This window comes from Cheilinus undulatus, linkage group 4 (genome assembly GCF_018320785.1).
Source record: "Cheilinus undulatus linkage group 4, ASM1832078v1, whole genome shotgun sequence".
Taxonomy (NCBI): Eukaryota; Metazoa; Chordata; class Actinopteri; order Labriformes; family Labridae; genus Cheilinus; species Cheilinus undulatus.
This window is the reverse complement of record NC_054868.1, coordinates 35,336,459-35,358,954: the sequence shown is the minus strand read 5'-3', so window position 1 is coordinate 35,358,954 and position 22,496 is coordinate 35,336,459. Positions and strand designations below refer to the sequence as shown.

The 22,496-nt window shown below is 38.0% G+C and overlaps 1 protein-coding gene across 1 annotated transcript; it reads right to left on the bottom strand.

The window, feature by feature from the left end:
* Positions 1-5,358: 5,358 nt before the first annotated feature.
* LOC121508696 (polyunsaturated fatty acid lipoxygenase ALOX15B-like) lies at positions 5,359-21,746 on the bottom strand. The gene is made up of 14 exons (XM_041785712.1): positions 21,578-21,746; positions 21,065-21,269; positions 16,567-16,648; positions 14,554-14,676; positions 14,336-14,439; positions 10,428-10,594; positions 10,149-10,292; positions 9,453-9,656; positions 9,264-9,350; positions 9,011-9,180; positions 7,329-7,450; positions 7,137-7,237; positions 6,479-6,649; positions 5,359-6,161 (listed from the first exon to the last, which is right to left on the bottom strand). Exons 1-14 carry the CDS (start codon positions 21,728-21,730, stop codon positions 5,982-5,984), a joined length of 2,013 nt encoding a protein of 670 aa, XP_041641646.1. The 5' UTR covers positions 21,731-21,746; the 3' UTR covers positions 5,359-5,981.
* Between the last annotated feature and the right edge of the window lie 750 nt (positions 21,747-22,496).

Below are 22,496 nucleotides of genomic sequence, written 5' to 3'. Positions count from 1 at the left end.
TCAGGTGGGCTTGGTTTGAAATTAATATGTAAACTCACAGTGAGATTTAAGATGTCAGTGAGATTTAAGAATTGCACAAATTGATTCACACTTCCTGATGCACATATGACCGAACCTTGCTTTGGTGAGTCCATCGATAACTGTTTGATGGAAACTACAAAAAAGGACTAACATATAAGCCTCTGTCTAAAGCTGCAATATCGCCAGTGTGAACACAGAGCTGGAAATAACAAAATCAAAGGGAGTTTGATTTTATTCTTTTTTACAAATTCATAACCCAGCAACATTTTAGTCAGTATATTATTGATATGTTGCATATTAATTAAAATTGTATATACTTTACCAATAAATCTAACTCTTGTAAGCTTTAGAGCCATTTACTATGATAATAAGAGTTTAGACAGGCCTGCCAGGCCTCCAGCTATAGAAGAGTAGAAACACAGACTGTCATTATAAGCTGACAACATCATTATACAAAATATTTCTCAGTATCTCAAACATAATGCAACAGATATCTGACATTGTTTAGTTTGTCTCATATTTGCAAAATCAATGACAGTATAACTGTTTAGGTAGTTTCTAAATGCTTAGGTCTAAATGCTAATGTTTTAATTGCCATTTATCTCTTAACAGGGGATTTGCTGTTGCAGAATATTTAAACACTGTGACTGATCAAGGGCGTAGGAAATGTTTGACTTTATACAGACTCAGTGAGCACAACCTCGCCATCCAGAGAGGGCGCCACAGACAATGCTGGATCCCTGAAGAAGATAGGCTGTGCACCCACTGCAGCCAACAGGAGGTGGAAACAGAGCTGAACTTTTTAATCACCTTTCCTTTATACAAGGACATCAAATGCAAGTTCTTTTCACTTTTTTTACCACCAAACAAAAACAATTCACCTGTTTGAATGATGAACTGAAGTTTCCGTATCTGCTGGGTGAAATTCAAGTGTGCAAATGCTACAACACATTTTGTGGGCTGTTGTGACTCAAAAGAACCTGAAACACCACACCACTATCAAGAAGAGGACTGCCCGCACATATTTTAAAAAATTACAATAGAATTACAATAGAATCCCTTTTTTAAACAGTAATTTCACAGTTAAACCCAAAATTGTTATACATATACCAATTACAATATTTTTCTGAGGTCATTTTTATTATTGTAAACATGTAAACTGCTATGGCAATGCAAACTGATTTTTCTATGCCAACAGAGCTCACTGAGTTCAATTGAACAGTTTTTAAAGATTTATTTTGTACCCTTAGAGTAAGATATCACAGAGCAAGTGAGACAGAGAGAGTGGGGAATGAACTGCAGGCAATACCCTGTAGGTTGGAATCAGACTGTACACTCCATTCATAGTGTGTGAAAGACCCAACTCTTAAGACAATCAGTCTCTCCATTTAACATTTTTTTTCTTCCTTTACTTTTTAAAAATGTGTTCAGATTTTCTTTAAATAAACTAGTGCTTCATGTACAGCCACTAATTAGATAGGTTATGATTTAATCCCTGAGAACTGTTGACTATCTCGTACTGATTAAAGACAATGTTCAAAGAGTTCACTGAGCTGAGTGAGAGGTGAGATACACCTACTGATAGACGCCTCTACCCACCCAAGATGACAACAATTAGTGTGAGCACTCAGGAGATAAGGAATGACACACGCGTGCCGGAACTCTCTGAGCGTGATACATCAGGTTTGTGGGGTGGACAAGGTTGATTGTTAAACTGTGAATTTTTATTTTCCTGAGAAATTCCTTTTGACATGAAAATCCTTAAGGCTTCAGTCACTCCACCTTTCCCCGGTAACGTGCTGATAGTTAAAAACAGGGGTCGTAACTAACATGCTGTGAGTCATTCTGTGCAAATCCCAAAGAAATAACAACTGAATACCTGACCAAACAGGAGACACAGATATTAACACTCTCCCCTTTGAAGTTGGGACTGCTTTGTTTAAATAGTGAACAATCCCCAGGTACAGAAATGCTGTAGGCTGTATACTCCAAGTCTATATCAAGTTCATGTTTAAATGACACAGACAATGGTACACATTAATGACATATGACATATTTTCCAGAGATTTGCATATGAATAAGATGAGTAAGGTGCAATCTAATTCTAACCAGCGTTCATGCTATTTAAAGAAATGAAGATTTGTTACTGAATACAAACAAAAGAAACTATTATATTAAACCAACCACTTTTTAGATATTTAACCATCGAATCATGTGACTTAAAGCTTTATGAAAGAACATTTTTAAGAGCAAATTTGTTTTAATCTCCTGTGACAAGATATGAATTTATGGCTTATTAAATAATTCTTTGGTGGCCCTGAAGTACAAAATACAACAGCAAACAACAACAACAACAACAAAAACAACAACAACAGAAAACTTCAGAAAAATTAAACACAAACGAAAAAAATAAACACACCCTAAGTAAAAAAAAAATCAACAAGCTAAGCATAACAACAAAATCAGAAAACACAGCTGTAACAAACTAAACACAGCTGCAAAAGAAGAAAACACAACAACAAAGACAGAAAACAAATGCAAAAGTGGGAAACACATAAAAAAATCAAGATAGCTGCAAATTAATAATAAAAAACAAAAACACAACACCAAAAAACTGAGCACGACAAAAGCAGAAGAGTTTTTGCAGTTGTGTTTATTTTTCTGCTGTTGTGCTGTCTTTTTTTCTTGTTGAGTTTTCTTTTTTAAATTTTCAGTTGTCTTTAATTCTTTGCTGTTATGTTCTCCTTTATTCTTGTTGAATTGTTATGTGTGTTGCGTTTTCGTTGATATGTTGTTGTGTTTAGTTTTTTGATGTTGTGGTCACTTCAGGGCCACTGTACAAATCAGGCTAAAAAACGGGTAGGTCGATATGATAAGTTGAAGTTAAGAAGTGAAAAGAAGCAAAGCCAAGGCTAAAAACTAATTTGGAGCACAAGAACACAAAATCCCAGGCTGGCACACATCAGGACTATGCCAGAAGTTTCCTTTTGATGCTGGTGTAAAATATTTCGTCACAATTTTTGCTTTTTGTAAATTAACTGTGTCTTTCATCATAGTATAAATGTAAAAGATGTAGACCTTTAATCTGGTTCTCTTCAGACTAAAATTAAATGTGAGCCACTAGATGGCAGCAGAGCGCTTGTAGCGCCAGGACTGTCGTGTCAATGTAACGGTCGTTTGTCTCGACGTCCTGGCTGGATCAACCAGAGCAAGTTCACTCTATGTTACTAATTCAACTGTTTTACAGGCCAGTGATGCAAACAGACACTAAAAAATCATGAATAAGCTCAGCTAAGCTCTTCAGGTTACTACTGAAGAGTGTGCCAGTACTCTGTGAAGTCTTCATGTTGTAGAAGAGTAAATGTGGTGTCGCCATATTGAAGAACTAAGAGGCCTGCATGAGTAAAGGCGGACAATGTTAATCTTAGGAAAAGCCCCAAACCTACATAGCCTTCTTAAAAATGTAAACCCCTCTTTTATGAAACACAATTAAAATGGGTTAGAATGGCCAGAAAAAGGTGGTGAAATTGAATTTTTAAAGTGGCAGAAATGGGTTTTGAAGGGGCAAAAATAGTCAAAAAGTGGCCAAAGGGGTTAAAATTGGCGAAAACAACAACAACAACAACAACAAAAACAGCTGTTAAAAGGGGCTGCAGGCAGGGGTATAAAGTCACTAATTACGTTTACTGAAGTTACTGAAATTGAGAAGTGTTTATAGGTACTTGTTCTTTTTTGAGTACATTCTAAAATCTGTGCTTTTACCCAGGAGGTGATTTTAACCATAATAATGTACTTTTTGTATTTTTACTTGAGTAAATTACTCCTGTACTTTTTCCATCTCTGTTGATTATACAGTAGCACACAGAAAGACAATGATTCCCCCTCACATCAAACAGCTGTTGTACAAAGCAAAAACTGGAGTGTTGATATCTCAGGGTTCAACATCTTGGTGTTGATTTCAACTCTTAAAGTGTAATTTTACCTCCATTCTGAGTGAAATGGTCTTTCAGTGTTGGAGTTATTAGACAGTGTTGATCCACCAGTGTTAGTTCAGCTCTGTAAAGAGTCAATTGATCAAATCTCTGTCCACTACCATTTCAAATCTGGAGGTACGGTATGTGTGGGTGGGGTCCCCCATCGTGCCCTTGCACAGTGTTCAGATGTGTTTTATATGTGTTTAGTTGTGTGTTGTGATGTTGCCTGTTGTACAGTGATCCCTGCTAGGATTCCTGTAGTTATGTGTCTGGTGGAATGTTGTGAGACATGTTTGCACCATAGGTGAAGTTATCCACTGAGTTGGAGTTTCTGGCTGATTTTAGGAGGTCCTAAAGGATGCATAGCGCACATTCTTCATCAGTATGCATTGTCTTGCTATGAGGTTGACTCTCTGCTTTGTTCTTGCTAGAAGAGACCCACCATGCCACAGATTTGCAAGAATGCAACTCATTTTTAAAATATTGAACACATTCAAAAGTGTATATTTAGTGTGGACCAAAATAGACACTTTTAACATGTTGAATTTAACTCTATATGAGTTTAATTAACACTGTCAATTTTGCTGTGAATTTACTTTATTATAGAGTATGAAAATCTATACTGAGTTTTAATCATTTGATCAAAATGCATCATTAACTTCCTAGGAATTAAAAAATATCTCAGTTTGATCAGTATTTCTGTTTAGCATTTATATGACTTGGTTTGTGTTTTTTGGTGATTTCTTAATTTGTTTTACAGGTTCATGCTCTGGTATTGATTTTAAACTTATTAATGTCACTGAAAGTGTATTTAATGTAACTCTAGTCATGCTCTTAAAAGGCACTTTGCTGCCACCTGCTGATTAAAAGGTGCTATTACACCACATAGCTCACAAAATACACCATAAATCTTTTGAATAAATAATTTCTTTTCATTTCTGCTTTCAGATATAATTTGATCTTTCGTATTTTATTTTAAACTTTTCTTACACATTTTGATTTTTTTTCTGTATTAATTTCAGAGTTTAGGCCTGATTTTGGAGGGAGTGGGCTGGCTCCAGGACCTGTAATGTGGACAAGTAGTCTTTAAGCACGCATCACATTGTGATAAGTTTCTGTAAGGTTAGCCATATAACTTGAACTGAGCTGCTAATAACTTCGATTCACTGCCCTTGATAACCTTAGGGTGGCAGTTCTCTGTTCAACTGACAGGTGCTCGAGAAAATAACACAATATTGAAAAAGTCTATCTTGTTTAATGCTTTTAATTGATATCTTTTGTTCTTTATAGTTGTGAAGATAACTCTTAAAAAGAAAACACACAAAAATATTTTTGTAGTTCTTATTATTTTATGCCCCAAAGAATAAACACACTTTACTGTAATTATGTGATATGATCACTTTCTCTTCCATTATACAGAGAACAAAAATGCTCCAGACCATTTAGACAAGGAAACATCTCTGATGCATTACAAATCAAAGTAGCAACATCAGTCATCCATGACAAGAATCTCCTCTGCTCCTAGAAATGAGATACTGTAACACTTCCAAATACCACTGGTTTCCATAGAAGACCAAACAGACAGTTCATATAAAAGTTTAATGTTGCATTTATGTATTGCCCTTTTTACCGCCAAATATAGATCATAAAAGGAGACATTGATACAAAAGTTATAAGTCATTACAATAGCATGTCATAAGGCACAGTCTACATCTTTAGCTTTAAGGCAAAGTCATATTTTTCCCTGAGTAATATTTTGATTGGATGCCCTGTGTGATCAGTGACAGATGAAAATTTAAGACATTGACTAAGTAGTGTGTGAATTAAAAGAAAACCCATAACCAAGCCCACCTATCTTTTAAAAGCTGTGTGTGAATCAAAAGTGAGCAAGCAATGATTAGATGCATTGTTTATTTCCCTTTTTCACTTTGGATAAGGTTAACTTGGATTGCAGAGAGAAACCAGCTGATGAGGTCAGCTTCCTCTTTAAACAGCTACACTGTTTTCCACCAGAGTTGGGTTCATGTACGTGTACGGGAGATCCAGACTCTCATTTCTGTTTTTGATGATCACACTTTGCACCTCCAGATCTCCTTGGAAAGCCTTTATCAGCTTGCAGGGAGTCTTCTCATAGAACTCTTCCTCTGGGTACTGGCCAAGAGAGACCTGATGACACCAAAAACATGACTGATGTTACAATGTGCTGAGTTTTCATTCAAGGATTTAAAAGGGACTTTTTTGCCCTGAGAACAGGACACATAATCAAAGAAAGTATTATTTATTTTACTAGTATACACTGCATATTCAAATATGCTGCATGTGAATTGACATTATTAAGTAGGCATTTACTAGATTTTCCTGTTTTGTTTGACTTGTAGTATGTTGAGCTGGCCTCAGTATAATTTTGTTTCAAATACATATTGACCTACTTTATTCACACTTCTTTGATTCATGTAGCTTTCCATGAGGATTTGGGTACTTACAAAGTCAGTGGACTGTTTGCTGAGAAGATGAAGGACGGCCATCCCATGAACTGTCACGTTGACATCAGGGAGCGTCTCCAGTATGGTGGCCTCTGTAGTTTTTCCTTTGGTGGTTGGTGGAGGAAGTTGCATGGAGATGGGAGTGTTGGGCATCCAGGCACCTAAGTCAAACTGCAATGAACAAGAAGGTTAATCACTGACATCTTCTGAAACATGAACATGCTGATAATAATATTAAAGCCAGGCTGCAAAATCCAAATGGAGTGTTTTAGTCATGAGAGCAGCACTAGGCTCACAGATTGTATTTTCATTCCAATGATCCACACTGAAATATTTCATGCAGTCATGGTAAGATATTTCTTTTCTTGATTTATGTTTGGGTGATTTTTTATGCTTTCATTTTTGGTGCTGTTTCTATAAATGTATATCTAGCGAGGTTTTTTATTAAGCAAACATATGAAAGATAGAAATATCTGCACAATATGGTGAATTTGTCTGATCAAGCAAATGCACACTTCTCTGCCCATCACTGCAACACACACAGTGCTGTGGAGCATGCTCAGTAGGTCTCTCTTGTTGTTTAGTAAACGATGTTTAATATGGTACCATTATCATGTGTACAAAAACTGTAGATTTAAAACAATATCAAGACATTCACCTGTCCAGAATTCACAGCAGAGTGCTGCACAGAGCAGGTGAAGATCACTATGGTGACAAACTTGACCAATGCCCCCACTGTGGTAAAGCTCTGAGGAATTCCTGAGGATCAGAATGAATTAGCCATGTGATGTTCAGATGTTCTAAATGACTTGATTATATTGGTGCAAATTTAAATGAAGACAGAAAATACCTGTGTCTTCATTGGAGAGGAAACCCTGGACAAAAATGTCTGAAATCCACTTCTGCAGCTCAGTGTCTTTCTGGACGTCAGCATCACTCTTGTAATAGTAGTTCAGGATTCCCTTCACAAACCTTTAGAAACATGGAGAAGTTCTATCAGGACCTGTTTAGTTGACTTATACATTTGTCATATATGTGCACTTGCAGCTTAGCTCTGAATGAGACAGACTCTGAGCGTGTTAAAGCTCCATCAGTGATGTTGGAGTAGGACTTTTACCCTTCTTAAAAGACTGCTCTGTAGTATCAGTAAGAAAATGACATTTAGGGTCAAAATATCCATAAAGCAATGTACACATGCATCTCAAATGATGAGACTATCATGAAAAAGTGCCATGGACTGATTGCCTTCACGTCATGTTGCATAAATGCAATAATTCAAGCAAAAGGAGCTCCAACAACTAATTAGTGCACTGAGGAACATGATTTTCCAGAAAGTCAACATTCCTGTATTATAAATCCTATTATTGATTGGAGTTTTGTGATATTTTGAGATGGTGGATTTTTAATTTTCATGACCTGTAAGCCATAATCATGAAAATAAAAACAAAAAAAGTCCAGAAAATGTACACTTTGTATAAGATGAATGTAGAATATACAGTATGTAAGGTTTCCTTTTTTTAATTAAATTATGGGGAAACATGAACTTTTTTATGATTTTCAAAAATTTTCAGCTTCAGCTGTACATCATCACTCTAACTCATGATGAAAATACAGGCAAAGCAGGATAAAAGAGACGTATATCTTACTGAATTAATTAAAACATCATGGATGATCATATGATCATCTAACTGTATATCAGTTATTGCTGCAAAGCTGTATCATGATATTATTGTCACCTAGGGCCATGCGTCTTGTGTCCTGTCCTGTCTTGTCTCAAAGTCTTGTGACTTACCCTTCAATCCCCTTTCTTATGCAGCATTTTGATTTCTTTGTGCTTGCCATATGATATTTATTTTGGTAGAAGACTGTACGAAATACCTCTTTGTGTTGGTGTATTAGCCTGTGCTACAGTGGGCAGTATCCCACTGAGGTACGGAGCTCTCATAAGAGGCAGCTCAACTTCCACTTCCACTTCATTCAAATAAGCTGATGGCCAAAATCAGCTGACATCCATAAGGCTGTGTAAACCTTGGGGTCATCTTAAGACTGAGCAAAAAGTCTAGTGACCAGACTAGGGGAATTTTTAACAGAAGTGAAAAGAATTTCGGTCACTGATCAAAAGCAAGGATCCTGAAATCCTTCATGAACTGTACAGATGAAAACGTATAGTTCTCACTAAATAAGACGGAAAGGCAGATGCATTTGCAGATCAAAATATCAAAAATATATTAATGTTAAAAATGTTTAAAGATTAGACATAAATGTTGAAAATGTGATTTAATTTTTTTAATCAAACCGATTCTTTAATTGGGTGGGGATCCACAAAATGAATAATTTCTCCTTAGGGGAGGCTCACTCTCCCACACTTTGAAACCCCCTGTGCTAGACCAAACCATGATTTCTACAACCCCCTTTACAACAGTTTTACCCTTACTGACTTCTGCTTTATATTGTATACCATTGCTATGGTATGTCACTATGATTTTGTTGAACTTGCTCTATAAAATTCAGAAAGACAACTGAATAGAGTACTTGTGGATGATATCCCAGAGCTTGAGTCCATCATCCCTGTAGTAGTAGTCTGGTAAAGACTCTAGCCCACGCTCAGCGATGTTGTCTGGTATGCAGAGGGAGCTGTAGGTCAATGAGGCCATTGATCTATTCAGGATGGTGAACTGGCCCTCTCCACCACAAGCTGCATACTAAAGACCAGCCAATATAAGGAATATTGTTAGAGGCATATAAAAAGCAATGTTAAGGTAATAATCTGCTTATCTTTCCCTACATGTGTGAATGAACCATCCTTAGAGATGAGCAGGTTTCGAGCCATGAGGTTGATCTGCAGGGTGTAGCGAGTGTGAGGGATGAGGAGCTGAGGGAAAAGTGAAAGTCCGTCAGTAACACTGGTTCTTACTAAAACGTTAGAGGTCCGTTACTTTAACTCCAATCAGTGGTGTTAAATGCTGAGATGTACCTTGTACAGCGGGTGCACCATGGGCACGTTGCGCAGCAGAGACACAGCAAACACTTCAGCCAGCAGATGAGTGCGCAGCAGGTTCACATTGAGTTCATGGTAGTTGAAATCGGCACTTCGCACAAAAATCTTGGCCAACAGCCAATCATATTCAGAATCAGTAGGGAAGAAGATGGGGTTGTCTTCTCCTGGAGTCTGCTTCAGCTGTTGGAGAGGAAGGCAAAGATGTGGTTCATTTAGTTAATTTGATCCATTAAAAACGCTGGTTATATAATATCATTCATAATGTTGGGAATGTGGTGGATTTCATGAACAAGGGTTGGCCTGAAGTCTGAGTTTGAACAGTTTCAGAGGGAAACTTTCAAACAAAGAATGAGGAAGCCTGGGAGACTCTTTATCCCAGGAGCCCTTGCAGCAGGGCAATTCTGCTCTCTGATAGGAGGAGACCTGAGGAGACTCTGAAGGGGGTCTACAGGTATTGGCTAAATCTTTGTATAAACTCTTTAAGGCCTGATGGACACCTAATGAGAACACAAGGTATGTTTTGTATATATTCTAAATAATTGTGCATATGAGTTTTTGATTTAATAGTACTGTAAAATTAATTTATGCAAATATTGTAGCTGTTATTATTTTGCATACTATAAATGCACCATCTTAATTTCTAATCGTTGTTTTCCTATTACAGTCTCTTACCTGGATAGCTATTGGCATCAGCTTGTCATCAGGTCTTTTGTGGAACAGGACCAGAGGAGCCATCAAGTACTGCTTCTTCCCATTAATGGTGTTTGTTTCCACTCCATCCAGGAGCTTGTAGTCGCACAGGTAGATGTTGCCATTCTGTTTGAATATTAAAAATGAAAACTGATTTTACCCTCATGCAGAGTTGATGAGTTACAGAAATGCAACTTATGAATGCATATTTGAGGCAATGTATCATTTTAAAACTATGTGCATCTAAAATCATTACATCACCTTCAGTTCCTCATCCAGGCTATGTGGACCCTGGAGGAAGACCATGTAGTCTTTGACAGGAAGGTTCTCAGGGAGGACTGAACAACGTTTGATCAACATGGGGTTGACACCATTCAGAAACTGGTAGGCGAAAAATTCATCCTCCTTCCAGTGTTTCTGGACATAGACTGAAAAAAGAAGGGAATTAAGGAAAATAGATGGTATGACTTAAAGCAAGAAATGGATTGTGAACTAAACAAACCACAAGTCTCCTCTATGTCGGTTTTTGGTTAAATCTAAACACGTCCTCAGAACATCAAACATAATTTGCCCTGAGACATCACACTGGAAACGTGAATATGTGTCCACACCTGAATATCTTTTTTTCTCTGTTTTGTTTTCACTTTTTGTTTTTAATTTTAAGTTTGTTTTATTTTGTTTTTAATACTGTGTAGATTGTATTTGGTGAAAATGCTTCATTTTAGTTTAGCATTTTTTAGTTTAGTTTCTTTTTATTTCCTCCTGAATGAGAACCAAAAGAGCCAGAAACAGTTAACATTATCCAATTTGAAATGAAATGAATATGGGCTCCTCTTCACTTTTCTTTTATTTATTTAGATATGATATTCAAATATAACTCAAGGGCCATAATTACCATTTTGTGGAGTCTCAATCAGTTTGGATAATTCTACCCCAGGCCAGGATGGCTGGGAAAGGATCTTGGTTGGCTCTTTTAGTATGAAAGGTTAGAGTAAATACTATAATTGACATATGTTGTAGAACATGGACACACATGCTATAAACTGTATCATGTATTTGAATGAGCTACACTATATTGCCAAAAGTATTCACTCACCCATCCAAATAATTGAAGTCAGGTGTTCCAATCACTTCCATGGCCACAGGTGTATAAAATCAAGCACCTAGGCATGCAGACTGTCTCTACAAACATTTGTGAAAGAATGGGTCGCTCTCAGGAGCTCAGTGAATTCCAGCGTGGTACTGTGATAGGGTGCTGCCTGTGCAATAAGTCCAGTCGTGAAATTTCCTCACTCCTAAATATTCCACCGTCAGCTGTCAGTGGTATTATAACAAAGTGGAAGCAACTGGGAACGACAGAAACTCAGCCACGAAGTGGTAGGCCACGTAAAATGATGGAGCAGGGTCAGTGGATGCTGAGGCACATAGTGCGCAGAGGTCACCGACTTTCTGCAGAGTCAATCGCTACAGACCTTCAAACTTCATGTGGCCTTCAGATTAGCTCAAGAACAGTGCGTAGAGAGCTTCATGGAATGGGTTTCCATGGCCGGGCAGCTGCATCCAAGCCATACATCACTAAGTGCAATGCAAAGTGTCGGATGCAGTGGTAGAAAGCACGCCGCCACTGGACTCTAGAGCAGTGGAGATGCATTCTCTGGAGTGACAAATCCATCTGGCAGTCTGAGTTTGGCAGTTGCCAGGAGTACGGTCCTTGTCTGACTGCATTGTGCCTGGTGTAAAGTTTGGTGGAGGGGGGATTATGGTGTGGGGTTGTTTTTCAGGAGCTGGGCTTGGCCCCTTAGTTCCAGTGAAAGCAACTCTGAATGCTTCAGCATACCAAGAGATTTTGGACAATTCCATGCTCCCAACTTTGTGGGAATAGTTTAGGGATGGCCCCTTCCTGTTCCAACATGACTGTGCACCAGTGCACAAAGCAAGGTCCATGAAGACATGGATGAGAGAGTTTGGTGTAGATGAACTTGACTGGCCTGCACAGAGTTCTGACCTCAACCTGATAGAACACCTTTGGGATGAACTAGAGCGGAGACTGAGAGCCAGGCCTTCTCGTCCAACATCAGTGTGTGAGCTCACAAATGTGCTTCTGGAAGAATGGTCAAAATTCCAATAAACACACTCCTAAACCTTGTGGAAAGCCTTCCCAGAAGAGTTGAAGCTGTTATAGCTGCAAAGGGTGGTACGACGTCATCAGCGTTTCCGCTAGACTTTTTTGTCCCCGGTCAAAATGACCGGCAGTCTTCAAAAATTCCGGCCATTTAGAACAACTATCAGACATTTGCTTTAACATTATTTTGCTGCATTAACAGCAGCAAAACGCATAAGTCTGATATTCTGTGATACATCGATACATACAAGTCTGCGCTAAATGGGACTGAGGACACATATTTCCAGCCCTGGCCCAAAACCGAGACAGTAGAAACTGAGCCAACAGTAAACCTGAGTAATTATTACCCTGTTATACAGACTGGTAGACACATACACATGATTAGACCCTAGAAATGACTGCACAAAGACTTATTTTTCTTTGAGTAAGTGGTTTAACGTATCAAAATGAAAGCTGTGCGCTTTTCCTCACACACGCAGTCAGTTACACAATATACGCCAACGTTTAACTCATAAACAACAACAGTTAGCTTCACATTAGTAATGTTAGCCTGTTAGCACATTGGCTGCTTCCATAACTTAGCAGCTTACAACAGCCAAATACCATCCCCCATCGACAACAACGAAGCATCCAACCACATAACACACAAAAGTAATCTGTTAACTGGACACTGCGTTAGAACTCTACGTTTCAAATGAAAAGTCTTCCCATCAGTTGCTAATATCAGTCCTCATGATGATATAACTACAGTATAACCTCTGCTGAAGCAGTAAATCCAACCATCCTGGTTTATTTGGACTAGTCCCGAAAAGACAAAAGCTCCACAGTAGATAGTCCAGTCCAGTCCTCCTCTCATTGATGGCTTATCCAAGACTACTTCTGCTAATTAGCAAGGACATCACGAGCATTAGCAACCAGCTATGGGGAAGAGAGACAGAGCCTTCATTATAAGCTCCAAGCAGTCCATGCAGTTCTGCATGATGTGATTCTGTGTTGACTACAATCCAACTTTATCTGAGGATTGGTCAGAGGTAGATTTATTGAAGTCCACTACAACTCTGCTCAGCGTAGGCCCCTCTCTCTGCTGCATCAGTGTTCATGACGCTCAGCTATACAGTTCCCTTTGTTTCAGCCTCTTCATTACTCGCAGTGATGACACAAAATCCCTCCATACTGCTGATGATATTAAGCCTTTGGTTAACCAGGAAAACTTCACTTAGATTAAAATTCTGCTTTAAAACTTTCCCTGCATAGTCTCCAGCAGTGCTGAGCCTGTCAGAAAGATAGACTTGGTTTGACGTCATCTTGCATACACAATTAGCCATGTGCTTGGCGTCTGAGGAGATAAACAACCCCAGCACCGCAGGACAGTGGGTGTAGTAAGATTAGTCTGCTTTTAGTTTATATTAAAGCATTCTCGCAACATACCTTTTAGGTTATACAAAATGTAATATGCTAGTGTTATTCAGTATTTCCTTATCTGGTCATTGGCAAGTTTTCTGCCACACATTTTACTGGTTATATTTTTATCTGCCAGACTTCTGCCCTTTTTACGGCAAATGCCGGCTAATGGATACTCAGCGTCATATTAAACCCTATGGATTAAGAATGGGATGTCGCTTAAGTTCATATGCCAGTCAAGGCAGGTGAGCGAATACTTTTGGCAGTGTAGTGTATAAACAAGCTCACTGAAGATGAAAATCGACTCAAGTTATTGTTTGCATGTAACTTGGCTGTTTACATGAAACTGAAACAAAAAAGGACAAGAACAGATTAAGTTGGCAGGACAGTGTGAATAAATTCTTGATGCATGTGTATAAATGTGATCTGATCACTTTATGTTGCATGCATGTTAACAGTGTATTTGGAGTCCCCAGTCAGAATGATTTTAAATGAACTGAAGAAGTCTTGCACATTAAAGCATTGCTATTATGAGTCCAGATTAGATGAACTGTTCCAAAATCAGGTGATTTTTTTTTTTAACATAGGTGGGCAGCCCATTGTGAAGCTGCATGAATTAGTAGTTAGACGGATGATAGAGTAGTACCTGATGTGTCGTTGTGGTGGCAGCAGAACACCCCATAGATACTCTGCATATCAGTCCACTTCTCTGTGTTATCAGCCAGTCCATCCAGTTTCAGGTCAATCAAGCTAGAAAACAGAATCACAAAGCTGTCTTTAATAGCGCTGATTAACAGTTAGGGAAGGAAAGTAGGTATGTAGTCTTAAAGATGGTAGATTTCTGACTGAAATGATGGACTTCACCCTTGAACTGCTGTGAAGTCAAACTCTATTTTCTTGGTGAAGGAGAAGTGGACCTCCAAAGGCAGAGACTGAGTGTTTTCTGCCTTAATGCAGTGGGGAATTCCATCCGCATACACCTCCCATCTAGGACAAAAAAGGAGCTTTGCAAGGTGGATTCGCCAGTGAGAAACACAGAAACAGGAGTATCCATCTGCTTTACAAAGTTATGTTACCATGATATAAATGCACTTGTGTTGGATCATTGGCACTAGTGCTGGCATCCTGGCTAAAAGACACATTCATTTTGGAGCTAAAAAGTGTGTGTGACATTTCACTTACTCATTCATGACACTTTCAGACCCCTTTTCATCACTGTTTTTTGCCACTTTTAACCCATTTTGCGGCTATTAGCAAATTCTGTCTCTGTAACCCAATGTTGCCACTTATAAGCCATTTTTGGCATTTTTTAACCACTTCTCATCATTTTTCCCAGACCATTGTTGTCCCCTTTTGCCTCTCTTAGCCCATTTCTGCTGCTGTGTCTCTTTTAACTCATTTTTGCCACTTTTTAACCACTTTTCAACATTTTTTCCTACCCATTTTTGCCCCTGTTTGCCTTGCTTAGCCCATTTTTGCTGCAGTCTCATTTTGTCTCTTTGAACTCATTTTTGGCACTTTTTAACCACTTGTCATAATTTTTTCCTGACCATTGTTGTCTCCTTTTGCTCTTAGCCCATTTTTGTTGCATTCTCATTTTGTCCCTTGAACTCATGGTTGCCACTTTTAACTGCTTCTCACTCTTTTTTCCTTTCTTAGCCTATTTCAGCTGCAGCTAGCCACTTTTGCAACTTTAATCCATTTTGCCACTCTTACTTCTTTTCCCCACTTTCCTCACCCAATTTGTGCCACTTTTAACCCCTTGAAGCCCATTATCTATTATATCATATTTGATAGACACATTTATGAGACCTTTATCTAATCAAAATAATCAATAAATTACTTAAAACCATTTGAATACAACCAGATAAACTAGAAAAATGCCCTCAAGCGGATTAACAGTTGCCAAAAACACCTGATGTATCAAATGTGATCCAAAAAAAGTGACATTTTATGGCAATCTTTTTGAATTTTGGTTGAACGTTAAATAAAAATTCAATTACTAGAAAATGAGAATTTTCTGGCTATTATTTGAGATATCAGGCTTAAGGGGTTAACCCATTTTCCCAAATTTCAGCCTTTTTGCCTTTTTTTTGCAATGAATGAATCAATTTTCCCTTAAAGGTGTTTCACTTCGATGTGCCCCCCTTATGAGCGTCCCTGTTAGCAACAACAAAAAGAGGCTGAAAGTCCAAGTTCTGTACTGTTGCTAGTGGATGCACAAACTGCAAACACAAATGGTACCAAAAGAGGCATGCAGCTGCACAGATACTGAACTTTGAGGATTTTTCCAAATGCAATAGAAGTGGTCAAGCAGGAGGACAGTTTAAAACTTTCTTCCCTTGAAAAAGTCTAAATAGAGACTGTAATCTTCTTGGTTTTAAGGTAGTTTTTCAAACCTATAGCCAGTCCCTGCAAACATTCACATCAATGATGTAAGCTCACTTGTGAAATTTGCTTTTTTTTTTGGTCCTCTGCCAGTTTTTCCAAAGTTTTGCTTCCAATGGGAAAACATCTGACCAATCAAAACACACTCACTGCTAACTGAACTAAATTTGACCATCTGCTCTGATGTATCTGTGTACCAGTGAATAGAGCAAGACAACAGCGTAGGCTTTTGCCATGCAACTGTTTTTTTTTTTTTTTTAATAGAATGAACATAATTTATTTAGAAATCACATCGCTCCTGCCATTTAAAGACAGGCCTGTTAAGATTTGCTTTCATACAATTTGCTATTTTGTGCCATTTATTTGTATCACCGTTGGCGTGCAAATGCCTTTTTGCTTAACAAAATAAATGTATTAAATGAAAAGTTTAACAGCTTGGCATGCAGGTTTGTTTTAAAGGTATTTAATGAAAAAGCTTTCAGTGCTCACTGATAGTCCTCCTCTCGCTGCTTCAGCTCCTTTTCTCGAGCATACTTGCCAAGAGCATGGGTGTCTTCAAAGACCAGTAGAGCTTAAAGAAACAATCAGATCAACTTTCTCAAATGTACAGTGCTGAACAAATTTATTAGACCACCTGTCATATTTGTCTCAAAGACCATCCAGCACCATGAAGTGCTTTAATGCGGATTCTTTCATTTTCAGTGAGCTCTCCATGTTTTACCATTTTGAACAGGAATGAGGAATTTCAAACTGAATTCACCTTTTGATACCCAAATTTTGGCTCACTGGGCTTCTCTGAGAAGTCAGAAATTAATCAAACATAACATTCAACCACTAAAATGAATTTTTCTGTTCAGGAATGCAAGTAAATAACTATAATTTGACATATTATCAAGAAATAATAATGTGCTTTATTTTTTTCCGTGTTTTTTGTAAATCAGTAAATTTGAAAATTCATGGATAACAGTAATAATTATATTTTAGCATTAAAATATCATTTCAGTTAAAGAGCTTCTACATATTGGTGTATTAACCATTGCAGAAACATAAAAAATGATTTTGGTAATTACCAATGCTGTTGATTTAGGGCAGCTGTGGCATAAACCTTACTTTGGGTGGTGGTCTAATAAATTTGTTAAGCACGGTACATACAGTAAACAGACATGATTCATGCTTTACAATCTGTTTTTAAAGGGGACATATTAAAAAAAACAAAACATGTTTTTGCATTTTCATACATATACTTGGGTATCCAAAAATGCCAGCAGTCTAAAAACACAACCTCTGGTGTTCCCCTAAAGTTTTGAGCTTCCTTATACGGCCACATCATAATAACATCCTACTTGCCTTATCTCCACTCTCAGCCATTGCTCATGTTTTGCTCCTTTGCATTTAGAGGCACAAATCAAAACTACTGTTCTAGGTCAGTGTAGGGGTGCACCGATCAATTGGCGCCGATTTCCTTAATTTTGGGGGATCGGCGATCGGCCGATACTTACATATGAAACCGATCTTATCCACTGATCTTATCTACCTCTACCTACTAAAATGTGAAAAATGAAAGGCTAAAGGAACTGATATACAGGGGCACCGAAAAGGGGAGAATAAGGAGAAGGATTCTAGGGGCCCATGATTGACAGGGGCCCAGAGAGGCCCCTAATACAGTTATAATACTGACAAAATAATATGACACACTAATTTTATTTGTTTTGGAAAAATTTCTCAATGATACAGCCTCATATATGTTTTTTTTTACCACGAATCTAATGCCATCACCTGTGAGTCTACAGTGTTGGAGATATATTAGACCTGCATGTGGGGCTACAAGAGGGAAGACAGTGAGCAGTGGAGTATTGGTAGTAAAATCAAATTTTCCTTTGGGTTTTTTTTGTCAAATCACTTAAAACACCATTAAGTAAAACAAAATGGTGAGGCCACCTGAAATGGTGATTATGATGCTATTACTAATGGTATTAAATTATAGGAAATACTATATAATGTGTATAATGAGTCTACTTTAGTTAGTTTAACATCTGCTGCTTATTTGTTATCATGATTATTATTTATTTTATGTATTTTAATCGTTTTCTTATTGCATCTTGTTCTATAGATGATAATGTTCAAATTACAATGAAACATAAAAGGCATATGGCCATTTTGTTTTTGATGGTGTTTTTAGCTGAGATTTTATTTGTTTCTCCACAGAATATAATTGCAGTTCATTTCAGTGGAAGAGGTTATTTTGTATTTGAGTGTTGTATTTTCAGGTAATTAATCTTAAGATAATTTCATGTTCAAGTATTTAAAGAAAGAGATGGGTTTTTGATTATACAGTATCAGTCTTGCAGCAAATAATTTAATCTAAATGAATTTCATTGTATTTTCAGTGCTTCCCCTACCAAGTAACTGTCATGTTGTTCTTTTCACAAATATGGGATAGTCAAAAATATCATTAAAATGCATAGTTTTATGTAAAACAGAATCAAAATGGCCTACTTAGATTTCTTTTCATTGGGTCAAAAATCCCTGGCAGCACCCCTGCTGATATAGTTTAGTAGTTTGGACTAGGAATGGGCGGTAATACAATAATACTGTATACCAGGGTATTAAAAAACAGCCACGGTATTGCCTCAATTACGGCCATTAAGACGGGACCATGTGATGAGTACAGTTTTGTAAACAAATGTCTTGAAAACATGTGTCCCTCTCCACCAGCAGCACCACTGCCAGTCTGTGAAGATGCTTTGACATGATAAAAGAAATCCTGCTTGTGATTTCATTTCAATTTGGCAAATGACGAAGGCACTCAGAGCTATACCGGAGTATGTAAACTCGTGTCTGCACGCAATGGCCCGGCTCCCATAGCACTGGCCCAGCGGTGTGCTCCTCATTAAAATCATTGTTAAAGTGCACTGCTGGTTGTACTGTGATCCACGGTATCGTGAGTTTAAAAAACACGCTAATTCTTCTTTCTGTGTGTAGATGAGTGATGAGAAATGTTCACGTTTAGGCTATTAATAACCACAGGTGCTAGGTGCTGCATGCTGCAGCAGCAAAGTCGAGCATTACTATCCCATCAACAGATTTTAAAAACACCTGAACTTTTCTTAACCTCCATTTTTTGGGAAATGTAGATGAAGTTGTCAATGTTTGTAAATTATTTAAAGCTCTAAAGTAGTCTGCAACTTTTTCTAAGCTTCATATAAAGTGAACTCGCTGCGACAGAGCTCACCAGGCTGCACAACGCAGATATAAAAAAATTGAGGTAGATCTTTATCTGTTTTGAAGCACACGGGACATTGCTTTACACTCACAGTTAAAGTATAAAAACAATTGAGGATTTTTATTTTAATTCATCTTTGTACAATAGGGTAAAGATGTCATATTTAAGTTATAATGCACAGAGACACGGAGCAAAAGAGAGGGAGAGAGTGAGAGGAAAAAGGAGAGGAAGGATTATTTCATCCTGAAGTATCTCTGATTGCCTGTAAGGTGTGAAAACAAAGGCTTCAACTTAAAGTCACTTCCAGCTAGGAATGAGCTGTAATATCATATACTGGGGTTTTAATAAATATCCACGTAATCGCTTTAATCAGACAGTACTGCATAAAAAAATGCCTTGAAGGTCTGTGTCCATTCCAACACTAGCACCGCTGTGTCTGTGTGTGGAGGTGCTTCAGAGGTGATGACAGTATTTCTGTTAATGATGTTGGGCCAATTTGGTAAACAACGACATGCACATACATACCGCTGCATGGAAACTCGTGTGCCATGGCATGGCATCAGCTCTGGAGGTCTGTTAACACGCTGCATCCTGCTGCAGCAGCAATGCCACGGTTTTAAAAACGTTCAAACTTATTTTTTACTGCTTTGGATGTTAAATAGGTTAAGTTAATCGTTGATAATTGATTATGTTAGGCACTGAAGTCCCTAAAGTTTTATAAACTTATACAGTGAACTCGTGGCAGGAGCTCGGCATTGTTGCGCTACGAGGAAATAATATTAAAGGCCAGTCTTTATCTGTTTAAAAACACGCTGGACATTACTTAACATTCCCAAATCTTTTATGATGATAGGTTATTATGTCTCATAATTATCTGGAAGGAGCAGAGAGAAAAGAGAGGAAAAAGCAAACGTCTGTGTGGAGAGGGAAAGAGAGAAACGTCGTTTGCACCAGTGTCCTTAAGTAAATGTTTACTTCTATGATAAACATGTTCACCTGTTGATCTCTTCATGAGCTGCTGCAAACGCCTCCCTATAATCTTTTTTCAAACTGAAGCATTTTGATAAAGGAATAAATGAAGCACTGTGGAGGTGGTACTACTGTGGTGCCGGTAATACCGTATACCCCGGTGTTAAAAAGTGGATACCGCCCAAGCCTAGTTTGAACAGCAATGCTCTAAACTTTTCATTTATATTTGAGAGAACTACCTCAGGTGCAGTTAAAACAACAAGTTTGTATTGTTTCATGGGTATTGTTCAATGTTTTTCAATAAAATAAGACTGTAACATTGAAGGTGTATGCTGTCAGTTATAAAAAAAATTTCGGTATCGGCTGAAACCGAAATCAACAGGTCAGGCTTTTTAAAGATCAGTGATTGTTGATCGGCCAGAAAATTGCAATCGGTGCACCCCTAGGTCAGTGTCTTTAGGACCAAATAATTTTTGTTTCTGATATGAAAAATCAAAACCAAAATCAAAACCACTAAATAAAACCATTGTAAAAATGTGCCTTTGACCCTGTCAGGCAGTTTAATATTAAACTAGAAATCCACAAACAAACAAAAAGAAAAAAAACAACATTTCTTTTTTAAATTAGAAATCCAGTGGTCGTTAAATGCACTGCCCCTTCTGGGGAAGACTGTTTAGAGCTGGTTAAAGCAGAGTCAAAACCCTTCTCTAGTGCTTGAGGTGTGTTATTTTCTGACTAAAGCACAGCACAGACATTTCTTTTAGATCAAAGTGTGTGTAAGTGAAGAGTACAAACCTTTTCCCTCTCTGAATATGTGAACATCGGTGTCAGTGATCCAGCAGTAGATGGGAAAGTGGAAAGTGTGCGCCTCAGGGGTTTTCACTCTCACCTTGGCAGGGAACCAGGAGTCTACGGGGAAAATTAGGGGAGGCTCTTTGTTCAGCTCGATCATGAGCAGCTTCCCAACGGACTCAGAGCAGGACACAGAAAAAGTGGATTCCTTGAATAATAAGAGAAATGGTTTGATAGAAACTGTAACATCCTTGTTCCTGAAACAAATCCTGAAAATATGACGAGACAACACAAAAATTTGTATAAAAAGTCATTTTTTATACAACTCATTCATAAGATCTATTGCTGTTTAGACCACATTTGTGAGCAGTACCTGAAGAAATGCAGAACTTAAACTATGTTTAATCATTGGTAAGGATTTCCTAACAGTTTCACTACTAATTTATGTCTTTAATTACCGTAATGCAAAGTTGCAGAAGCATGTTGAAGTAAACACAGAGAATATTTTACACTTACTGCTCCAGTGGTGAAGGATAAAGGCCCTGTGGCGTCTGTGAGCCAAGTGTGGTGGCTCTCCCCGTCTGTCCCCACCAGCTTAATGTAGATGTTGTTGAACGTGTTGGAACAGAGCAATGTGCCAGTGTATGTGGTCACTTCATAATTTGCCATTTTCACTGTGAAGAGCAGAAAAATCTCTGTGGATGAGAAGAACAATTATTTTTCGCACTCATTATGTAAACTGTAACACAAAATCTTCCAAGTAGCTTTGGTTTGTCATTCCTCTGCATCTTTTTCAGTCCACTTGTTGCAAACTGAAATCATAAAGGATGTTTCTTACCCTTAAATGATGCCAAGAAGTTCCTTCGGTGAACAGACTGTCACACCAAAGTAATCACTGCTGAATCTTCTCCTTATACATGCAGATTGGTAGGTGTGTCAAGTCTTATGCAACAGTCAACTCAGGTGATGAAGTGTTAGATCAGATTAAACCACAAATACAAGAAACAATACTGGGAAATAATAATGCAGCACCTGTCCCAATGTAGCACTTCAAATTATCTACCAATCAAATAATGAATTATATTTAAAGAGTGTCCAGCCAAATAGAGTTGATGTTAATTTCTAAAATCTTTGTACTAAATACTACAGATAATTAAAGCTGCAAGCAGCGATGATGGGCCCTCGCAACCCGTTGCACGTTGGGGTGTGTCACAACTGCAGATGTGTTGCAACTGTTGGGTGCCAGCAACAAGGCGTGCTGCTCCCATGGGGTATGTTGGGATTGCAACACTCACAGTTTCACAGAAATGGAGGGTGATCCCCTAATTAATGTCCAGAGCTTGCCGTTATTTTGGTTGTAAAACAAATGAGCAGAAGGTATGAGCCCTGAAAATTTGAATGCAGCTCCAAAATATGAACAAATAACTGTATTATC